The sequence below is a fragment of the Temnothorax longispinosus genome, chromosome 4, assembly GCF_030848805.1.
Source record: "Temnothorax longispinosus isolate EJ_2023e chromosome 4, Tlon_JGU_v1, whole genome shotgun sequence".
NCBI classification, from domain to species: Eukaryota; Metazoa; Arthropoda; class Insecta; order Hymenoptera; family Formicidae; genus Temnothorax; species Temnothorax longispinosus.
In genome coordinates this window covers 12,253,863-12,277,573 of record NC_092361.1, presented here as the reverse complement: position 1 = coordinate 12,277,573, position 23,711 = coordinate 12,253,863, and the positions used below count along the sequence as shown (strand labels likewise).

At 34.9% G+C, this 23,711-nt stretch overlaps 3 protein-coding genes across 3 annotated transcripts; 2 read left to right on the top strand and 1 right to left on the bottom strand.

Moving 5' to 3' along the window:
* The first annotated feature begins 725 nt into the window (after positions 1–725).
* LOC139811723 (uncharacterized) lies at positions 726–2,224 on the top strand. The gene is made up of 5 exons (XM_071776078.1): positions 726–890; positions 989–1,112; positions 1,222–1,455; positions 1,580–1,781; positions 1,855–2,224. The coding sequence occupies exons 1-5, from the start codon at positions 879–881 to the stop codon at positions 2,075–2,077; spliced, it is 795 nt and encodes a 264-aa protein (XP_071632179.1). The 5' UTR covers positions 726–878; the 3' UTR covers positions 2,078–2,224.
* A 10,236-nt stretch (positions 2,225–12,460) lies between these two features.
* On the bottom strand, positions 12,461–15,095 carry LOC139811444 (activator of basal transcription 1). Its single transcript, XM_071775729.1, has 5 exons — positions 14,603–15,095; positions 13,910–14,096; positions 13,518–13,810; positions 12,600–12,727; positions 12,461–12,518 (listed from the first exon to the last, which is right to left on the bottom strand). The coding sequence occupies exons 1-3, from the start codon at positions 14,856–14,858 to the stop codon at positions 13,531–13,533; spliced, it is 723 nt and encodes a 240-aa protein (XP_071631830.1). The 5' UTR covers positions 14,859–15,095; the 3' UTR covers positions 12,461–12,518; positions 12,600–12,727; positions 13,518–13,530.
* Positions 15,096–20,538: 5,443 nt separating this feature from the next.
* Positions 20,539–22,724, top strand: Rab1 (RAS oncogene family member Rab1). Its single transcript, XM_071777099.1, has 4 exons — positions 20,539–20,777; positions 21,447–21,843; positions 21,937–22,168; positions 22,249–22,724. The coding sequence occupies exons 1-3, from the start codon at positions 20,755–20,757 to the stop codon at positions 22,135–22,137; spliced, it is 621 nt and encodes a 206-aa protein (XP_071633200.1). The 5' UTR covers positions 20,539–20,754; the 3' UTR covers positions 22,138–22,168; positions 22,249–22,724.
* Positions 22,725–23,711: the final 987 nt, after the last annotated feature.

Below are 23,711 nucleotides of genomic sequence, written 5' to 3'. Positions count from 1 at the left end.
CATTCACGTACAGTATTTCACAACCATAAAATTTTAACCTAAATGGCACCGTTAATGAGTATGCGGACAACTTAATTTGTGAATATAGTAACAAATAAGGTTGCGCAGTATTTAAAAAACGTAAATTATCATTTTCCTACCTTACCGACATCAAAACTTTGAAATTAAATTTAAAAAAAAACGAGACCTGAGCGACGATTTTCCTTCCCAGAATTTTTTTTACACACAGAAATAAACAATTTTACAAAGTTGTAAGAAAATCGAAGGGGAGAGCGTTATACTAAACATTTACCAAAACATTTTTTACAAAATTAAAATAAATATTTTTTTAATAAGAAAAAAGGATCTATCCCATTAATTTAAACGTTTTTTAAATATTTTTTTTCATTGCTAAAAATGTTTTTAAAAACGTTTAAAAAATATTTTTTTGCTACTTGCACGGTCTTACACATACGTGGCTACTTGGAATATACGCGATTCTCAAGAATCTCGAGATATACATATGGCCACATGGCACATCAGCTATAGTTATAGCAGAGAGAAACCTGAGAGCGGCCATCCCGCTTCGGGGGACGCCTGTCCTAATCTGCCCTCTGAGAAAGTGGACGTCAACTACGGCGTTAGGGTGCATCCCGATGGAGAAGAAATAGCGGAACGGAACAGTAACGGAAAAGAGATATGGTGGGGGGTTAACCAATTAGAGTAGTTCCGTTTCAATTCCGTTCCGTTATTTAGTGAGTGGGTTCCCCATGGCACGGAGCTGTTACGGAACGGAAAAGAAACGGAAAAATTTCTAACCTATTCTGTCGAAAGTTCGCAAATAAGTGCAGTGGATCGATCGGTTTGCAACATTTTTATTTTTGCAAATAAAGAGCAATATGTCGTCATCGGTAGATATTACATGTGAAAATAAAATATATATGTTAAAATCCTATGTTAATATGTTAATGCTAATTAACCGAATGTGATATATTTTATTAATTTCCAGAAATTCAAATGTGGATATTGCCGCTGGATTGTTTGGTTCGATGAAGACGGAAAACTTTCACATCCTTGCTTAGCAAATCATACGAATTTAATAATGGATAAAGATCGAAATCTCTTTATAAATGGTACGTATATTTGTGTATAAGAGAGGCAATATATATTCAATATAACTAATGGTTAGAATATGTAAATGATATATAAATTTGTTGTAAAACTAAATCTGTTATTATTTAGATTCTTTAGAAACACACGTCGAGAGTGAGAATAACAGCACTGCCTGCGAAAAAGAAAATATTGCTCAAAACCGTCAAGAACACACTGACGACCACGATACAGAAAAGTTAGATAAAGATTTAATAAGTGCCGTAAAAGAGAGAGCACCGTTATATGATTTTCGCATACCTGTGAAAGAACGAGGAAAGAAACAAAAGGACTGCCTATGGCAAGAAGTCAGCAAATGTTTGAAAGGTTTAAAAGCATTGATATTTATTTACATATTTACTTATTTCAAGGTTTTCTACACACACACACACACTCACACACACGATACATATATACATATATATATTTCTTAATTATACGTGTGTCACAGGTTTATATATCGCTACTGAAGCAGAAAAACGATGGACCTATCTTAAAGATTGTTATAGAAAAGCAAGAAATATGTATAAAAAAAAGCAAAACATTGTGCAAAAAAGTGGTGCAGCTGCTTTACCAAAAAACTACGAAATAAAACCATCCTTTCGTCATTATGACGTAATGTCTTTCTTAAATGATACATTGGAATATCGACAGTAAGTTCAAGAATAGCGATAATTTAGCTGATAATTATTATATATTGTAGTAACGTCCTAATGTTTATTCTAGAACCGTAACTTCTTTACAAAAATCAATGCATGACGAGCAACAAGCGTCCTGTTCAAAGAGCAACAGCATTCCTTCCACATCAACAAGTGACAACCTCAACGTAGATGATGATCTTATTCCCATCATCAATGACAATTCTACGTCACTGTCTCCAGTCTCTCCGGCGTCATCGAAATCAAAAAATACAAATTTCAGCGTTTATTATGTGCAACTTTTATATTAGCCAATAAATGATTAATTTATATACTTCTTTGTTGCAGAGAGAAAAGTAAAAGTAAATGTATATTTAATAAGTATATGTATATGTAAAAATAAATAAATAATAAATAAATAAATAAATAAATTGCAAAAATAAAAATGTTGCAAACCGATCGATCCACTGCACTTATTTGCGAACTTTCGACAGAATAGGTTAGAAATTTTTCCGTTTCTTTTCCGTTCCGTAACAGCTCCGTGCCATGGGGAACCCACTCACTAAATAACGGAACGGAATTGAAACGGAACTACTCTGATTGGTTAACCCCCCACCATATCTCTTTTCCGTTACTGTTCCGTTCCGCTATTTCTTCTCCATCGGGATGCACCCTTTTTCGCTAGGTAACGATCAGAGAGATCTCGGGTAACGATACATGGGTTCGTATCCGTGCTATGGTTCGTGTCCGAACTACTCAGATGGAGGGGATGTGCTGGTCGCGCAAGCCCCTTCTCTGTCAGTGTACGCTCGGCACTCGGTAAGCTTCGCGCGGGGAGAGAAGGGCAGACATACGATCTGCTGTTTCCTTCTCTCTTGAGCTGTTAGAGGCCACGCATTTCGGGTATCGCCTCTCATGTCTCGCCGAGTGCCGAGTCTCGAGTTGGCAAATCGACGATGCGATGTTTATATTTACGAGTTTTAATTGTTATATTTATAAATATTGCAATTATATTTACAAAAAAATTGCAAATTAATAAATAAATTTTATTAAGGTGGTTTATTCGCGACTATGTGAGTCAAAATAAACCTCATTTTAAAACTTCTAATTTCATACACTTTCATAGTCGACTAAATTCATTAATGAATTTCTCAAAATGATTGTATATCACAAATCGAATAAATAATCAATAATAAAAAAGAGGCGAATGAAAATAGTCCAATTTTCTTAGCGTAGTACAGAAGAGCTTCAGATGTGGCAACGTCGCAACATTCATGTAAACAAATGGTTGCACGTGTATCGTTTGGAGCAATAAACTTAGAGGTTAATTTTATTTAAGTGCAACATTTACTTTTATATCATGAACGAACAACCGCGTTTTAACCTATGCAACTCGCGTTATGAATTCAAAGTGCGACGTTGCCACATATCCGAAGGTTTGTGATCACAGTGAGGAATGGACTGAAATCGATGTCTTTTAACTAATTTTGTGAATATTCTATACGGTTGAGATTGTTGGCTTTGGTACCATATGATTCGGAAGACACTCCTCTGTTTTTATTCTAATTTTCAACCTGATCTGTCTTTTCTACAATTTACTACCATCAATTTATCTCAAAATTACGGTCTCTCACGCGTCGTCCGCCATAAACGCAATGCTTAAGATAGGGAAAAAAGCATATTTTTAGACAATAATATCTCGGAAACTACACGGTCAATCCATTTCAAATTTAGCATGAAGATTCGTCAGTTGCTTAATTACTTTTACTGAAAAAACTGCATCGATCTGTTTTCATAGGTTATATGGACATACCTTAAACATAAAATCGCGTATGATCATGTACTTCCGTAGTTTTTGTACCGTTAAAATTAAACATAAAATTAATTAATTAAATAAATATTTATAAACATAAAAACTAAAATTCGTAAATGTAATGTATAGAAATTCCCGTTCTGGCCAATATGCTTTTTTATCTAGAAAAAAAGTCATATTAAAAACATTAACTTTGGGATAATATTTAAATTTAATATTTAAATGCATAATAATAGTAAAATATTAACTATCAAGAAAAAAAGGTAGTTTATAGTGTTCTTTTTACTCTTATTTTTGCCAAATCACGAGCACCAAAAGAGGGATATTGGATTAAAATAAAAACAATTTATTATACAAATAATGCACACGGTTAATGTTTCGACTATAGTTAGTCTTCTTCGGAACGGATTATTACGAAAGAAGAAGATAAATATCAAGAAACATAATAATTAATGTTTATTTAACATACTAAAACATTAAACATTAGTCTAGACTAAAACATTAAACAATCACCTAACAATATAAACAAAATAAACAAATAATCTAATTGAATCACAAATATAAAAACGCCGGAATAATCGAATGAAACCATGGCAAGATTATTTATATTGAGAAGTGGTAAAATCTCTTCCATCAGGAAGAGAATGTAAAAAATTATTAACGGGGGTATTTTGATTTAAAAGATTTTTAAAATATATAACTTGCAGGAATTTTTTATAGGGAAACAAAGAAAGTGAATAACGTTAAACTTTGCATGTTTACTTCACCTTATTTTAAAATTTTATTTTTATTTTTTAAGTAACAAAAATACTTTTTCTTTCTATTATATTATAGGTATTCTGGTCACTAGAAGATATAAATGACAGACGGTGTAAATAATTCTAGCTGTTCTACAGGTATTTAAAACGCAAAAAGCTAAAATTTTCTTATTCAGAAGAAGTATATGTGGCTATCGTCTGAACTAAAACTAAACCAATATTTCCATTCTAGGCAGCCTTTTTATCAAAAATATTATTAATCAATATTAAATAAACAATTTACGGTCTGAACTTGTATTTTATAGTAGCCTAATAATATTTTTTATATACTATAGTCACATATTTTTTTCAACCTTAATAAACTACGCGCCGACTTGTCAGACTTATAACACAGCTCCTATTGGAGTAGTAAAATCTCCTCATTCCCCTCTAATTAAATCGATTTAAATAATAGTAAAGAATTTACTACTCCAACACAGGAGCTGTGTTGTAAGTCTGACAAGTTATGTCGGCGCGCAGTTTATTAAGGTTGGAAAAAATATACGTGTAATACACAAAAAATATTATTAGGCTATTAAGATCCAAGCTCGGACCGCCGTAAACGGCTTATTTAATATTGATTAATTGTATAACGGTCACATAAAACGGGGGGTCTTATTTCTCTTATATTATTAAAAATATTATAACTTTTTTTAAAATTTTGTTAGTATTTTATTAAAAAAAAAAAACTAATAAACGTATAATGTTTATTCTAGTTCAGACAATAACCACATTGCACTTATTCTGAATAAGAAAATTTTTTGTTTTTGGGTTTCTGATACCTATAGAACAGCCAGAATTATTTACTCCGTCTGTCATTTACACCTTCTAGTGATCATGCAAGATATAACATAGAAAAAAATAGCATTTTTCTTACTTAAAAAATAAAAATAAATTCTTAAAATAAGGTTAAATAAGAACATGCAAAGTTTAACAATATTCGCTTTCTTAGTTCCGCTATAAAAAATTCCCATTTATGAAAAATACTTATTTTTAAGATCTTTCAAACCAGAATACGCCCTTAATTTATTGTTTGTTATTAATATATTGTTATTAATTATATACATATAAGTATTAGAAAGCATATGGTATAAAATAATTTCAATATTCAAATTATTGTAATAATAATAAAAAAATCAATTATTTACATTTTCTTCTGTGTGTGTATGCGTGATGTTATTGACAATAGTTTTTTTGCACGTTTACATTTCTTTTACAGATTTTTTACACGCTTAATTTTCACAAGTGTGATGTCAAATACAGACAAGATTTTTGTTTATCTGTTATAAGCGTTATTTCGAATGCAAGATTTTAATAATCAAACGTTTTTAATAATCAAACATTTTCAAACTGCAAACGAGGGACAAGCAATATCATCTACACAGCATGTAGCCTTAAAATACTATGATCTTTTCTAGCAGCACTAGCGTATAATTTGTCCGCCGACATTACGAATTTCTTCTGCAGCAACACATAAAATGTTAAACAGTTTCCTCGAATGGTTGTAACAACGTCTGTATGTCCTTGCATTATTAATTTGTTAAGGTATTGTTCACATTCTCATTCTAAAATAATAATCCTATTAAAAAATGTTTATTCTTCTTTAAAGAAAATGCTGTCTCAAATGTTATTCTTTCAAAAAATTTTGACAGACTTGGAAGAAAGAGTTAATTTATATATAGAGACAGAAACTTATCTTAACTTTTAAAATATATTTTAAATTTCTTTAATGCATATAATGCGCGTGTGAGTATGAAAGTGCAATTTGTTTTTCTAAATATGATAAATATTATTTTTTAAAAGCTTAATGACAATAATAATCAACGGCAAGACGTTTGTGTGTGATAAAAAATTTACAACATAAAAATACACAAATTTATATAATTAAATGTAAAATATGTCCGTTTAATTAATAATATTCACGATGTTTAGAAATACAAATTGGATTTTCATATTCACACGCGTGTGGCCGGGGCGTATTAAAAAAAGAGGTGTGGCCTCGGGGGGTTAATGATGCAAAAGCATGCAGACGTTGTTATAATCGTTCAAGAAAACTGTTCAATATTTTATGTGATTGTTGCAGAAGAAATTCGTAATGTCGGCGAATAAATTATACGCTAGTGCTTCTAGAGAAAATCGTAGTATTTTAAGACTACATGTTGTGGATCATATTGCTGATCACTCGTTTGCAGATTGAAAATGTTAAACGTAATCTTGCATTTGAAGTCACGCTTATAACAGATAAATAAAAATCTTGTCTGTATTTCACATCACACTTGTGAAAGTTAAGCGTGTAATAAATCTGCAAAAAAAATGTAAACGTGCAAAAAAACTTGTCAATAATATCACACACACACGCACACACAGTAGAAAATGTAAATAATTGATTTCTTTATTATTACATTTGAATATTGAAATTATTTTGTACCATATGCTTCTTCACACTTATATGTATGTAATTAATAACAATATGTTAATGACAAATAATAAATTACAAGGGCGTATTCTAGTTTGAAAGATCTTAAGGACGTTCTCCGAAAAATCGATTTTCTCTAGATTTTTTTTAAAACTGTGAATATACATTAATTTAGGTGTGCTTTATGCGTGGTATAAATTTCAGTACCTCTTACGATATTAAAAATCGAGATATTGAGCTTCAAAGTTTCAACTTTTAACATGGAATTCCTATTCCGAGCTATTGTAATATAGACATAATAAATTGTGAAAAAAGTTTTCTCTAAATGTTTTTGAAAAACTAGTATATAATCCATAAAAATAGAAATAATATGCGATAAGTGTCAATAACCTTGCGGTACGCGTTTTCGAGAAATACTAGTGTAAAGTACGCGATTTGATGAATTTTTCGCTCGGTTCAAGGAAGGGATTGTCCCGATTGCGCACATTACAAATCGGACACGACAATATTTCCCGATCGGACACGGTGTCGATTGCACACGGTGCCGATCGGACACGGTGTCGATTGCACACGGTGCCGATCGGACACGGTGTCGATTGCACACGGTGCCGATCGGACACGGTGTCGATTGCACACGGTGTCGATTGCACACGGTGCCGATTGCACACGGTGCCGATTGCACACGGTGCCGATTGCACACGGTGCCGATTGCACACGGTGCCGATTGCACACGGTGCCGATCGGACACGGTGCCGATTGCACACCGTGCCGATTGCACACGATGTCGATTGCACACAGGGTTTACTTACACAATGGGGGGGTGCAGGGGGGGGCGAAGCCCCCCCGCCCACGCATGTACTTAATACATTGCCTACCGGGCACGCCGAAGGCGTGTCCATGGGGGGTGCGGGGGGGGGGGGGCGAAGCCCCCCCCGCTCCACGCATCAACCCAACCCACACCACCAGGTGCACAGGGGGGGTGCAGGGTGGGGCGGAGCCCCCCCCGCCTACACCCCTAGGGCACCGTGTCCGATCGGCACCGTGTGCAATCGACACCGTGTCCGATCGGCACCGTGTGCAATCGGCACCGTGTGCAATCGACACCGTGTCCGATCGACACCGTGTGCAATCGACACCGTGTCCGATCGACACCGTGTGCAATCGACACCGTGTCCGATCGGCACCGTGTGCAATCGACACCGTGTCCGATCGGCACCGTGTGCAATCGACACCGTGTCCGATCGGCACCGTGTGCAATCGACACCGTGTCCGATCGGGAAATATTGCTGTGTCCGATTTGTAATGTGCGCAATCGGGACTCACTCTTCAGGAATGACAGAAGAGGAGAGGCGTCAGTTATTACTTGGCAACGCCGCATGAGTTCTCACGCGTGAAGTTAACTTCTTATTTTTTAGTTGTTATATGTAATATCCCATGTGCGAATGTCGGACTTCTGCCAGAGTTGTCCGCATGGCCCAGAAGTGGCACAATATTGGCTGCCAAGACTTGATGGGTGGCACTGCCCCAGTACGGATAAACCGCTAGATCAGTATTGTGCCAGTCTCGGTGACCAGTACTCCCATGCAACCATACTCTGTTCTGAGGCGAGTCTCGTCTCAGGATTGACCGTGTATAAGGCCAGAAATGATATTGATCTACGGCCGAAAGTCGGCTCAGTACTGGGGATGTATTGGGTCGACTTAGAAAATTTTCGCTCGGGACCGGAGGTAACAACCGCGCAAAAGCAACACGCCGCGAGAGGACTTAGAAAGCTTTTTGTTCGAGCAGCGCCGGAGGTAACGACCGCGGCGCGGAAGCAACACGCCGCGAGGGGACTTTTCGCTAGAGCCCACGCCGGAGGTAACGACCGCGTTCGTGCTTCTCGGTTACAAGTACCCCGAATTATGGTATCATTCGTCTCGCTTCGCGTTTCGCCTCCGGCGCCCGTAAGCGACCGTGCGTAAGACCGTGCGTCGCCGATCGCTCGGCCGGCCGGTTGGGTACTATAAGAGGTTCGGTGCGCTCGGCGAGCCGAGCGACACGAGCGATACGTACAGACGTGCAAACGCGTTTCGCTTGGTCCGTACGAATGTGTAAAACGTTTGTGGAATACGTACACGAAAGGGGCACGTACGACGAAGTCGATGCGGGGAGCATCGTTTCCCAACCATATTCCGAGGCGAGTCTCGTCTCAGTACTGACCGTGTATAAGGCCAGAAATGATATTGATCTACGGTCGAAAGTTGGCTCAGTACGGGGGATGTATTGGGTCAACTTAGAAAATTTTTGCTCGGGACCGGAGGTAACAACCGCGCGATAGCAACACGCCGCGAGGGGATTTAGAAAGCTTTTTGCTCGAGCGGCGCCGGAGGTAACGACCGCGGCACGAAAGCAACACGCCGCGAGTGATATGGCAATCAGTGTTGTCCCTGTACTAGTACTCTGTGTCGGGCCAAAGTTGGCGCCAAGAGTTAGCCCAATACTGGCAATCAGTGTTGTCCCCGTACTAGTACTCTGTGTCGGGCCAAAGTTGGCGCCAAGAGTTAGCCCAATACTGGCAATCAGTGTTGTCCCCGTACTAGTACTCTGTGTCGGGCCAAAGTTGGCGCCAAGACTGGGACCCGTGTTATCATTCCGACATTGCCCCAGTAATGACCCCGATTTTTGCTTGTACTGGCCCAGAATCGTCAGCCAGTACTGGTAACTCTGGCACCAGTACCAAGCCAGCACTGAGCCTTTTTGAAATTCGCACATGGGATTTTGTATAAACAATAAAGGATCAAAGCACATAACATGGCGTAGCGATATACGACAGTCGTAGTACTCGACCTGACAGATCAGGATACGCCAAAGTTTGTGCGTTACTTACGTCCACGACTACGACTGTCATATGTGCTTTGGCCCTAACTTTAGTAAAATAAATTTTTCTTTTTAGGCATGAATACAAGTTGAGCACGACTGGAGCCGGGGAAGGTCTTTAAAAATAGGTATTTTTCAGGAATTTTTAATTAGGTGAACGAAGAAAGCGAATAACGTTAAACTTTGCATGTTCTTTTAATCTTATTTTAAGAATATATTTTTATTTTTTAAGTAAGAAAAATATTCTTAGTTATGTTATATTTTGATCACTAAAAGACGTAAATAAGAGATGAAGTAAATGATTCTAGCTATTCTAAATATCAGAAATGTAAAAACCAAAAACTTTCTTATTCAAAATAAGTGATGGCTATCGTCTGAACTAGAATAAACATTGTTTATTAGTTTTTTTTTTTATAAAATACTAATAAAATTTTGAAAAAAGTTATAATATTTTTAATAAAAAAGCCGCTTTTACACACACAAAATAGAAATATTGATTTAATTCTAGTTCAGACAATAGCACTTCTGCAGAATTAGAAATTTTAGAGAAAGAAAATTTTAGCTTTTTGTGTTTCAGATACCTAGAATAGCTAAAATTATTTACACCGTCTGTCATTTATAGTGACAAGGATATAACAGAAAAGAAGAGCATTTTTTTACTTAAATAAAAATAAAATTTTAAAATAAGGTGAAGAGAACATGCAAAGTTTAACGTTATTCACTTTTTTTGTTTTCCTATAAAAAATTCCTGAAAAATATCTATTTTAAAGATATTTTAAATCAGAATACCCCCGTTAATAATTGTTTACATTCTCTTCCTGACGGAAGAGATTTTATCACCTCTCAATATAAATATAAAATTTATCTTGTCATGGTTTCATTCGATTTATACTCCGGCGTTTTTATATTTGTGATTCAATTAGATTTTATTGTTTATTTTGTTTATATTATTAGGAAATTGTTTAATGTTTTAGTCTAGTAGACTAATGTTTAATGTTTTAGTATGTTAACTGAAACATTATCATGTTTTAATATTTATATCTTCTTCTTTTATATTCATAGTAATCCGTTCCGAAGAAGACTAAAATTATAATAAGTACAGTCGAAATGTTACCCACGTGTATTGTTTATTTAATAAAATGTTTTTATTTTTATCCAATATCCTTTTGTTGTTGCTTGTAATTTAGCCGTAATTTGGCCAATTAAAACATGCATAGGTAAAATAAATTTAATGAGAGTAAAAGAACATTATAAACTACAATTATTTCTCATAGTTAATAATATAATTATTGGTATGCATTTAAATATTACACGTAAATATTATTATGCTAAAGTAAAGGTTTTTAATGTAAGACTTTTTTAGATAGAAAAGCATATGTATAGAACCGTGATTTTTATACATTACATTTGCGAATTTTAATTTTTAAGTTTATAAATATTTATTTAATTAATTATATTTGCAATTTTTATATATTTATAAACTTCTAATATATATACATATATATATTTATTTATAAATATAAAAAATAAAATTTGTAAATATAAACGCAAATGTAACGTATAGCGTATCGTCAATTTGCCAACTCGAGACTCGGCACTCGGCGAGACACGAGACACGAGACGCGAAACCCGAAATGCGTGGCATTGTGGTATAGCCGGCGCGTGCTAACGGCAACGCCGCGCCGGCAATGTCCCAGCTCAAGAGAGAAAGAGACAGCAGATCGTATGTCTGTCGTCTGTCCTTCTCTCCCCGCTCGAAACTTGCCAAGTGCCGAGCGTACACGAACAGAAGAGGGGCTTGCGCGACCAGCATATCCCCTCCATCTGAGTAGTTCGGACACGAACCATAGCACGGACACGAACCATGTGTGTACCGTTACCGAGCGTAACGACGTAGTTTACGTCCACTTTCTCAGGCGGCGCGTCAGTATACGTCCGCTTAGAGACCCTATAATCTTTTATGGAGGATTCACATTGCGTCCGATCACGTCCGATGTTCGACGTACGACGATCCGACATCCAATAACAGAATTTATTATTAGAGACAAAAATTTCCTATTGGATGTCGGATCGTCGTACGTCGAACATCGGACGCAGTGTGAATCCTCCATTAGGGTCTCTACGTCTGCTGGAACGGAATGATCCCGGTGGCCGCTCTCAGGTTTCTCTCTGGTTATAGCTATAGGGAAAGAAAAAGACAGCGGAGTGTATGTCTGCGCTCTTCTACCGCCCGAAGCTGACCGAGCGCCGAGCGCACACGTATGTAATATGTAGATATAATTTAAGAAATAGTAACAAAATGGTTTATTTGATAATAAAGAGGATTCATTATCAGATAAGAGATAATAAGATTTATTTCAATTTTGGTGGCAATATTAGCGACGAAGATTTGATATTAGAGAAGGAAAAATGGAGAAGAAAACATGCTGTTTTCTTTTTAAAATATTGTTATACTTAATGATTAAATGTAGATTTTGGCAATATTTTCGCATTTTATAACTCTGTTGTGAAGTATAACAGTTTATTGTACTCTTTAGGTGCAAAAATTCTCCAAAAATTCACCATGTTTTGGAGCAACGATTATAGTCCATAACATTTTTGTTTTCTGTAATTATTGAAACAAATCTATTTATTTCATACATAGATCTAAACAAATAAGTTTGTTTATATAATTACAAAAAAAAACAAGAAACAAAAGTGTATATATGTGCGTGTACAGGATGTTTTAGGACCAATAGAACAAACTTATATAATATAATTCTAATGATGATGTCTTAGATTCTTCATCAGAGTAACAAACCACACCTACTTTTCTTTTGTAAAAATTGTTTGCTGAATATTATTTCCACAATCTCCTAAACAGTCTTCTGTAATAATACCAGAATATAATTACCAGAATACCAGAATATTAATTCATATGTAACAAACAAATAAAATATTTTTTTTACCTTTTGTATAGTAGATGATGAATAATGCTCTTTTATAAATTAATCTTGATTAAAGTAAAAAAGTCCATATCACTTCTTTCTAACACAGTATATTAGTAGATATTCCTTTTTTACTTTTGCATATTTTGCTATTTATAAAAATTAATTTCTTTCAATAGACATATAATATTCAATAGGCTTATTTTATTTTAATAATTTTCAGCTTTGTTAAATAAAACGATATGCGGTATCACATAGTATCAGACTTAATAAAAATTCTATTCTATTCTATGAAAATAAGATATGCTTGACAAATACTTCTTATAAAACATGTTAGCTACAGCATAGTTTTGATCCTATATGTACAATACTGTGTAGTGTGGACCTACTATAACAAAAATTATAGTAAGTATGAACATGTTTCATCAATGTAGAAATCTGAACATAAAGTCTATCTTCTAGGTAGTATTTAAGACTATCTTAACAATTATTTTATTTAAAGAAGACTATCTCAAGATATAAATTCATAACCTATAAATGAGATGGTCATAAAAAAATTAATGGTTAAACAACCTTGAGAATCTATAAATACGTTTCAAAAACTAATTTTGTCAAGCTAATTTTACTTTTATTTAATAGAATAGGATTATTAAAATCTAACAATTAAAATTTCTAATTTTGTTTTTATTGTAACATAAAATATTTATGAAAATTAACTTTTTTTTACTTTTTAGCACTAATAAAATTATATAATTTTTATTATTAAAAATTATATGGAAATTATCTATAACTAATAAATAGTTTGTGTAATATATGCATAACAAATAGAAGTATTCTAAAACTATTACACAAAACAGTAAATTTAACTATAAAATGTTTTAATAATACATTATATTTTATTCTCTCAAGTATTATAAACATAATAATATAATTACATACATGTTTGTAAACTTTATCCAAATATCGATTTAAAGAATTCTGTTCTGTCTTCTATATGTGTCTTTGCTTTCCTGTTTCTTATCTCGTTATCAGTATCTCTTTGCTTAACTTCAGGCAATTCAAATGTCGTCTCTTTCCCTTGTTCATGTTTCTTTTGCAGCTTTTTACTTCTATCTACATTATACGAGAAGAAGTTAACCTCTCTCTTAGCTTGTGCTACTTCTGTTAGAAGTCTTTGTTTATGAACTGCACGTTCATAAGCTAAACGTTCGCTCAAGTGAATCCACTTAAATCTATAGAAAAGAAATAAAATGTAAACAATGGAAATAACATGGATATAATATAAATATCTATTAATTAAATATTGGTGCACAAAATATTTTTTACTTTACCTAGGCAAGTACTTTATGTTCCACATAACGTCGTAGAACTTGCTTTTCTTTCTCGTAGATACTTGAGTATTGTTTAATGTCTCCGCTACAAATTTTGCCACTTTCTTACTTTCAAACTCTATCCAGCCTTCAGTGAAGTGCTTAATTGCTTTCTTGGACTTTTTTCTACGTTTCACCGATTGTATCTCTATGTTTTAAAATATTTTTAATTAAGTGACATTATATTCGCAATCAATAATTTAAAATAATTGATCTACTTTATAGTTTTAAGCTTTAAAAAATGTCTCTTATATTTGTATAAGATTACATAAAAAGATAAAATTATAAAAAAAAACTGGGATATTTAACGTGTCGTCAACCATTGGACCACTAAGGTCCTTTTAAGGTTATATGGCACTTAACTCAAAAAATGTCTCATTCTTATGATCCTTTACGAATCTTAAACCTTGCAGATTATGAATCCTTTCCGATTCCCAATCGTGCAGACCATTAATCCATAAGGATCTTAATCGGGAAAAAACTTCTTAACGAAGTATATATGAGACGAAGGCCGGGTCGGATTCGAACCACGGACCTTGTTACTAATCACTCGCGTAGGCACTGAGCCACGCGTCTTCCCTCCCAGAGATAAAATTGTAACTTTAAGATTAGGTTATAACTTATGACAAATATTGCAAAGCAAATAAAACTAACCATTATCGGCCAGCTGCAGATACACTCTGCCCACTTTACCGTAAGCAGAAAACATCTCCTGGATCATCGTGATGTTCATATATTTCGGAATTGTCGACAAATAAATTATTCCTCTCTTAGCCTTTTTGCTAAGTTTTTCAACTTTTGCCTTAGCAAGTTCTTTTTCAACTTGCGTCAATTTATTTTCTGCATCGCAATTAATTGTACGGTCCTCGGTGTTCTCGCTCGCATTTTCCTGATTCATTTTGTAAGTCATTCAAAAATTATATCTTCCTCAATGCTGGCACCTGAGACTAATCTTCAGCTTCTTCTTCTTCTTCTTCTTTTAAATAAATGGCCTTAAAAATTTCTTCAGCAATAAAGCCTCTTGCACAATTGTCAGGCAACAGGCAATAGGAACAAGAAATAGAAACAGAATAGAAATCAGAAATCATGTATAAATGCAGAATAAACAGTAACACAGGCCATGGTGTAAATCACCATGACACAGGCAATAGACATAGAGTATCCATCACGTTGGAAATTATGTGCCTATTGCCTGTTGCCAACCAATCATAGGCCGGTATTCATAAGGTGCGTTCGGGGAGACGCTATTAACGCTACCTAGCGCTACTGGCCATAGTATAACTAGTATGCTCACTCTTACCCTTTTTCGTGGTTTGCGCCGATCCGTACTGCGCATCGCCATTATTTTGGCGGAGACCAATCAGAGGATTTTTATATATGTGGTAGTGCAAAATCGGTGTGACGCTTGGTATGTGTGGTAGCGCAAAGTCGGTGTGACGCCACAGAGGTTAATTTTCGGTGAAATATTGCATAAATCAGACGCCAAAATGAATAAAAGCAAAAATCACCTAATTTGCAGCGTTCAAGGCTGCCAAAATAGGAGCATTTTTTGTTTCTTGAAAGCATACCAAAATCAAAATTCAAATTTCGGGAATTTAAAATTGCCACATAATAATTTAATTTTTTATACGTGTGCTCATTGGAAGCGATTTTCAATGAGCACTTTCAAAATATTGTTTTAGAGAAAAATGTTATACAAAAATTATTAACAGAGGCTGAACTAACAACATTTAAGCACCCATGGAGCAGGTTTCCACATTTATACTTAAAAAAATTATTTTTTAGAATGCGGTTATATTACACGTTAAAATTTATAAATCGTAACTTTCGATCATTCAATAACCCAAATAAAATGATTATTTGGAGACACGAATGAATACCGCCGTATATGTAAATACATGAAATGTACACATGTAAAAATGTATTTAACAAATACCGCTGTATAGACAATAAAAGTAAATTTACAAACATTATATTGTTTTTGCATTATTAATTTTAATTAAACTTTACCACGAATATAAAATCTTTAACGACAAATAATAATCGGACTATTTTTTAATAATTTCCACTTTAATCTCATAATTTATAATAATTATTTCAAATATAATTAGCATTCGAGTAATTCATCGAAACATTGTTATTCTAGCAATTTCATTAATCACTTTTATTTATATAATATTTTTTGTGTATTTCTACCTATAGACCATATATTCCCAATAAGAATGAATAATGTATACAGTTTTTTTGCACATTTAACAAGTAACATTACTCAAGTGTGTCACACGCCGATTTTTTTGAAAGTGTGTACACATAGAACTTGAAAAAATATTTGTGTCGTATTTTTTTATTTTTGCTCATAAAGCGTTTTAAGAGTATAATAGGGACCACCTTCGAAATATTAACCTTCTACACCCTATATACGTTATCCTGAATGGTTTTTGCACCAAAATAATATCTTTAGGAGTTTTCAGGGTTTTCTGGTCTGTATTTTTACAAAAAATTGACGTGCATAACCTAAAGGATTATTATACATAGAATTGAGAAGGTTAATATTTCGAGGGTAGTTTCTACCCTTAAAACGCTTTATAAGCAAAAATAAAAAAACACGACACAAATATTTTTCAAAGTTCTACATGTGTGCATAGTTTCGAAAAAATCGGCGTATGACATTTGGGCAGTGTTACTTGTAGGTACTACAACCCGGGGCCCTTTAACCGCTTGATACGTCGATGGTCCTCCAAAAACATGGCGGCGAATCGGAAACCAATAGATCAAAGGTGCCGACAGAGAGTGAGCATACTAGTTATACTATGGGTGCGTTCAGCCGATACCCGATACTCCGCTAGCCTAGCAATCGTGAGCAGTCGCTCGTTTTCGCTCGTTTCCTCTCCTTTTAATCTATTGGGTCAAAGGAGAGGAAACGAGCGAAAACGAGCGACTGCTCACGATTGCTAGGCTAGCGGAGTATCGGCTGAACGCACCCTATGATCGATCATGGCTGCATTCCGATATTCACTGTCAGTATTGCAAATCTATTAGCAAATTCGGACGCGTGCACTAGTGCACACTGAGTGCGCACTAAGGCTTGTTCTTAATTAATTGTTATATTTACAGATCATCTTAAATACTTATTAGTCTGTAAAATGATTTGTACAGCATCCATATAGATATTACAGATTGTTTTATTGGCTAAAAAGTTTTTAAATGTGTATTTAAGCGACTTTAAATATAAGAATTAGATTATAAACAAGTCTTAGTGCGCACTCAGTGTGCACTAGTGCAAGCGCCCGAATTCGCTATATATTTTACGTCACGTATACTATAGATTTTCAGTACTGAGGGCCGGTATCACAGAATTCACATCTCCGATTAAGGGTCGACAGGAGTAACACTAACCGACCTCTATCGGGTTGCTTAGCTGCGAGTCCGTATTTTATTTATTATAAATTTTTTAAGAGCCAAAATGGAAAATCCGGCTCTGTACCAGCTTGCGGCTAATATTACTAATTAAAACGAGCATAAGTTTAATGAGATTCGTTAATTAATTTGGCTAAAATTTGGGAAAAGCCGTTCCTAAGCAGCTTTGCAGGCTTGCTTAGAGCTGCAAAACTGCTTAGGAACGGCTTTTCCCAAATTTTAGCCAAATTAATTAACGAATTTCATTAAACTTGTGCTCGTTTTAATCAGTAATATCAGCCGCAAGCTGGTACAGAGCCGGATTTTCCATTTTGGCTCTTAAAAAATTTATAATAAATAAAATACAGACTCGCAGCTAAGCAACCCGACAGAGGTCGGTAGTGTTACTCCTGTCGACCCTTAACGTGATCCTCCGATTAAACTCAGGGCCTAACCGACGTATATTTAGCAAATAAATTAAAAATTATTGAAAATTAACTAACCCAATCGTTTGGAAATCATTTGGAGATATTTGGAAAAAACTTTTCAGAGTTTGGAAAACCATACAATAATCACAATTAATTAAAATCAATTAAGGGGGGAGACTCGTCTCTTTGACCCTTTCTTTGATAATTTTTTATAAAGAACTGAAAGTATTTATTGAATCCTAATAAAATACATGATAATGTTGACGATAAAATGTACAAGAAAAAATTTGTTTATAGTACAAAAAATACAAAATGGCTGCGCTGCAGCTGCTCGAAGTTGTCGTCTAGATTTTGCGCGGGAGAATGCCCAGGTCCTTGTAATAAACTGAAATCAACAAACCAAAATTTTTTCGTTAAATTATGATCCTCCGATGCGCATGAACCTAAATTTAGCAAAAAAAAATTTTTTTTTGAAAAATAGAAAACGTTTTAAAAAAATTTTACGATTTTTTTTTTTAAACAAATGGCTAAAAATAATATTTATTATAAAAATTTTAATGTAAATTTAGGTTCATGCGCATCGGAGGATCATAATTTAACAAAAAAATTTTGGTTCGTTGATTTCAGTTCATTACAAGGACCTGGGCATTCTCCCGCGCAAAATCTAGACGACAACTTCGAGCAGCTGCAGCGAGTATTTTTTCTACTATAAAAAATTTTTTTCTTGTACATTTGATCGTCAACATTATCATGTATTTTATTAGGATTCAATAAATACTCTCAGTTTTTTATAAAAAATTATCAAAAAAAGGGGTCAAAGAGACGAGTCTCCCCCCTTAAGGGTATAATTAGCAGAAAGTTTCTAGAAAATATTTTTTTTTTAATCCAATCGCTCCAGAATCATTTGGATAAAGTGTCGATATAATTTTTATTATTTAGAAAACAACTGTATTCTAATAAAAATTAATTAAAGGTCAATATTTCGTTTTAATGTCTGCACTATAGTGCAATAAAGTGCACATACTTCTCCTGACGACGAGTAGCAAGACTAGCAAGAAATCAGCAACCTAACCTACAATGTCTGTTTATCTGTTTATTCTAATTATTGCACTATAGTGCAGACATTAAAACGAAATATTGACCTTTAATTAATTTTTATTAGAATACAGTTGTTTTCTAAATAATAAAAATTATATCGACACTTTATCCAAATGATTCTGGAGCAATTGGATTAAAAAAAATATTTTTTAGAAAATTTCTGCTAATTATACGCTTAATTGATTTTAATTAATTGTGATTATTGTATGGTTTTCCAAACTCTGAAAAGTTTTTTCCAAATATCTCCAAATGATTTCCAAACGATTGGGTTAGTTAATTTTCAATAATTTTTAATTTATTTACTAAATATACGTCGGTATAGTATACACAAGGCTTTACACTTTACAGAAACGTTGCAAGTTGATTGGTTAAGGTGATTCTAAAGCCGTGATCCTAGCCGGTTTTTTCAGTTTTTTTCTTAGCACTAATCTTTTAATTGGCTTTATAGAAATGCAAAATTCTTGTCTAGAATTAAAGTACGCATCAAAATCTAGGTCATGGTGGTCGAATTTATATCAAAAACGAAAAAAAATTAATATTTTTTTATTATACGTGACGACCACCACATATAAATTCGACCACCATGGCCGGTATTCATAGTCTGTTCTTATATTTAAGACCATCTTAAGTACAATCTTAAGATGTTATTAACCAATCACAGAGCCGTATTAGCATCTTAAGATATTCTTGAAATAAGATCTGATTATGAATACCGGCCCATGACCTAGATTTTGATGCGTACTTTAATTCTAGACAAGAATTTTGTTGCTTAGCTGCGAGTCCGTATTTTATTTATTATAAATTAAAAGATTAGTGCTAAGAAAAAAAATTGAAAAAAAACCGGTTAGGATCACGGCTTTAGGATCACCTTGGGTCGACAGGAGTAACACTACCGACCTCTGTCGGGTTGCTTAGCTGCGAGTCCGTATTTTATTTATTATAAATTTTTTAAGAGCCAAAATGGAAAATCCGGCTCTGTACCAGCTTGCGGCTGATCTTACTGATTAAAACGAGCATAAGTGAAATGAGATTCGTTAATTAATTTGGCTAAAATTTGGGACAAGCCGTTTCTAAGCAGCTTTGCAGGCTTGCTTAGAGCTGCAAAGCTGCTTAGGAACGGCTTGTCCCAAATTTTAGCCAAATTAATTAACGAATCTCATTTCACTTATGCTCGTTTTAATCAGTAAAGGCCTTCTTACGTTTTACGTCCTTATGCGATTTTATGTGTGAAGGCCTTAAGATCAGCCGCAAGCTGGTACAGAGCCGGATTTTCCATTTTGGCTCTTAAAAAATTTATAATAAATAAAATACGGACTCGCAGCAACCCGACAGAGGTCGGTAGTGTTAGGGTTGATTTAGCCCTAAGGGCTGGTTTATAATAGCCGTAACCGTTGATTTAAGCCGTAATCTTTAAGAAATTGACCAATCACAGTCGATTATTCTTCTCACATTCGACTGTGATTGGTCAATTTCTTAAAGATTACGGCTTAAATCAACGGTTACGGCTATTATACTCCTGTCGACCCTTAAAAGCTATGCGATAGCCAATCGACTTGCAACTTTTCAGTAAGAACAACATTGCGCATACGTATCTTGCGAATGAATTCGAGAATCGATCCTCTGTCTTCTTACGTTTTGCATTCTATGTCTATGGAAACGGTACCCGCTGCCATTCTGGCATTACGTCAATGGTGGAGGTCTCACTGGGAGGAGTTGCTGTGACCGCCATTGTTACAATTGTTCGTCATATTACGGAACGTAGTGAGAATCCAGTTTATCCGCATTCACCGTAGCGCGTGTCGAGGCCGAGGAACTGTTTTCTGGGTGTAACTTGCAAGCGTGGACCACAGACGGATCTATCAGCCAACACATTCTCAGCGTAGCATGTCCACGATGAATCCCGAGTAGTAAGTAAACTTCCTTCTGCGCAGAGCATAAGTGTAACGAATTTGCTACTACACACGGCTTGTCAAGCGATGATTCACGGATGTATTCGTGATAAAAAAAAACAGCCTCGTTAGAGATCGCACCCGTGAGATCTCTGTTCCCTAGACGAGGGATTAAGAAAGAAGTGTTCGTTGATTTTCGTCATCTGACAGATTTACCCTTCCCTCTTGTTCTCTTTCCCCTACTACTCGAAACATGGCACTCTCGTATCACAGTCCGTATTTCAGTATTTTGCACTGTTACATTTTCACTTTGTTACATTTTCGTTTTGTGATATTGCAACCTTGGCTTTTTTTGTAATAGCCACAAGCAAACACGAATAAAGGGGCCGGACACACACTTCTGCACAACGCATAATGCGTAAGCATAAGAAAATTGATTGGTCCATATACATGTGCATAAGGAAACAGACCAATCAATTTTCTTATGCTCCCCGCTTAAATGGTTAAATCTAGATGCTTTTTCTGTAATTTTAAAAGCATCTACAAAATGGTTTCTCTGATTTAAAAACGCATATATATTAACTGTGATTTTAAAACTCTATAAAGTAGAGACATTAAATCATCTTTTTTTTTGTTTGTAAGAATACAAATTTGAGAGATAATTGCTAGAAAATTTTTTTGTTTCAGTGATTATCTGTTTAAACTGCTTCTAATCGGAGATTCTGGCGTTGGAAAATCCTGTCTCTTGTTGCGCTTCGCCGATGACACATATACGGAAAGTTATATCAGTACCATTGGCGTGGATTTTAAGATTCGAACTATTGATCTAGATGGGAAAACGATAAAATTACAAATTTGGGATACAGCAGGTCAAGAACGGTTCAGAACAATTACGAGTTCTTACTACCGAGGTGCACACGGTATTATTGTTGTTTACGACTGCACGGATCAGGAGACTTTTAACAATGTAAAACAGTGGTTGGAAGAAATCGATCGTTATGCCTGTGATAACGTCAATAAGCTGTTAGTTGGCAATAAATGTGATCTACATACTAAGAAAGTGGTAGATTATACAACGGCCAAGGTATACAGTTGCACACACACTTTTTACGATATTGTATAATTTATTTAAATTTATTACAATCCTCATTGCATAGCTGTACTTCGTTATAAACAGGAATATGCCGATCAACTCGGCATACCATTTTTGGAAACGTCGGCAAAAAATGCGATGAACGTAGAGCAAGCTTTTATGACAATGGCCGCTGAAATAAAACTTAGAGTGGGCCCACCATCGAGCGGAGCGAGCGATCCAGCCAACAAGGTGAAGATAGAACACGGGCGTCCAATCGAATCTTCTAAATCCGGATGCTGCTGAGAACTATAATCTTGCGTCTCGTTTAACCAAAGTAAGCGAAACAAAAGTAAGCCTAGTAGATTTAAGCTCGAATTGTTAACTTATGGGGGATAATGACAATTTCTTTTGCAGAACATCTAACGTGGTTGCGGTCTGGGTACTGCAAAATTAAACTTATTACTGCAAGTATAAGAACATACATGGAAGTTTAGTTTACCCCAACAAGAAAAAAAAAGAAGAGAAAAAAGAATTTAACACACTCATGGACCACCAACTCTTCCTCGGAGTTGTACGAAACTCTTGTCCACCTGCCCCAAAATTTCGTTTTTGTAACTACCTTTCTTTCCAAAGAAGAAAAGACGTGTTAATCAACGCCATTTTCTAGTATAAAGTTCGACTTTAGATCAATTTGTCGAATTAGTATTGATAATGTCGAGCGAGTGTAGGTGTGCGTGTAATGGGGAGGGAGGGGCAATCGTGTCTTGAGAAGTAAATTTAATTAATACTGCGTATGGTGGTTATTACGATAAACACTTATAATTTTCTTTTTTAGCCTAATTGTAATATGTACAATAGAATATGTGTTTGGCTCTACAGCCGTTTCTATTCCTCTATACAATAATCCAGAATGTTTTCTCATGTTTTTCGTTTCGTTCTCTGTTTTCTTCTAGATGTGCAGAGGGTTAAGTCTTTTTTTTCCTAGTAAGATTCCATAAGCAACGCTCCACCCTTTCCTTTCTTTCTCACTGCTCGTTATATAAATATATATAGTGTAATTTAATAATAATAAATATTTCAATGCTATATATAACTTGCAGCGCATATGTGGCGTACTTTTATACATGTACGTGTGTATGTATACATATATATGTATAATGTATCTAAGAAATGTGCTGCTCGCGTACACCCAAGCCAAACGACAGAGTGCGGAATCTTCGTTTGTGTTCTCTTGAATTTTATTGTTGATCCTCATCATGCTTTTTTTTACACGATTCAAATGCGATCCGAGAATCCACAAAACAAGTCCTACAGACTAGCTCTGATCGTACGGAAAAGCGGGGATATTTTATACAATTTAAGAGATATTACAGTTACATGTAATCCAAATCGCGTAGCTTTGTATCGTGAGAGGGCTATTTGTGACGGGTATACGATATAATGTGGCATTCGAAAAATTTATAGAGATATAGTAACTGTAATTATATGAAGTACGAATGAATAAACAGCTATCTAAATGGAAATCGCATTCTTTGAATTCTGCGATGTCGGAGTCGTTTGTTTCGAGATGTGCGTATCGTGCACGCACGATTGCATATATGCGCCTAAGCGTGTAACGTCATTCTTCCACGTGTTCATTTCTGATCCTACCTGACGAATGATGAGTCAATCGTATAATGCGGTACTCCGGTACTCATATTTAAGATCATCAGTTGATCTATGGCTCGAGATTCCATCCGGGTGATAAAATTACCGTATAGCATATCGAGATCGTACTTAAGATAATGGATAATCTTAAATATAAGATCGGCCTAATGAATACCGCCCTTTAGAAAATTGTGGAATATCATCACGCTGACATCTGGCAGCCGAGTTCG

What these genes read in the sequence shown, in the direction of transcription:
- LOC139811723 (XM_071776078.1), top strand. An exon ending in AGTCAGCAAATGTTTGAAAG is followed by an intron (nt 1,456 to 1,579) that starts GTTTAAAAGCAT and finishes CGTGTGTCACAG; the next exon opens with GTTTATATATCGCTACTGAA. An exon ending in GATACATTGGAATATCGACA is followed by an intron (nt 1,782 to 1,854) that starts GTAAGTTCAAGA and finishes TGTTTATTCTAG; the next exon opens with AACCGTAACTTCTTTACAAA.
- LOC139811444 (XM_071775729.1), bottom strand. Translation starts at nt 14,858, where the DNA reads ATGACTTACAAAATGAATCAGGAAAATGCGAGCGAGAACACCGAGGAC. An exon ending in TCTGCAGCTGGCCGATAATG is followed by an intron (nt 14,097 to 14,602) that starts GTTAGTTTTATT and finishes TTTAAAACATAG; the next exon opens with AGATACAATCGGTGAAACGT. An exon ending in AACATAAAGTACTTGCCTAG is followed by an intron (nt 13,811 to 13,909) that starts GTAAAGTAAAAA and finishes TCTTTTCTATAG; the next exon opens with ATTTAAGTGGATTCACTTGA.
- Rab1 (XM_071777099.1), top strand. Translation starts at nt 20,755, where the DNA reads ATGTCCACGATGAATCCCGAGTA. An exon ending in TCCACGATGAATCCCGAGTA is followed by an intron (nt 20,778 to 21,446) that starts GTAAGTAAACTT and finishes TTTTTGTTTCAG; the next exon opens with TGATTATCTGTTTAAACTGC. An exon ending in TAGATTATACAACGGCCAAG is followed by an intron (nt 21,844 to 21,936) that starts GTATACAGTTGC and finishes CGTTATAAACAG; the next exon opens with GAATATGCCGATCAACTCGG.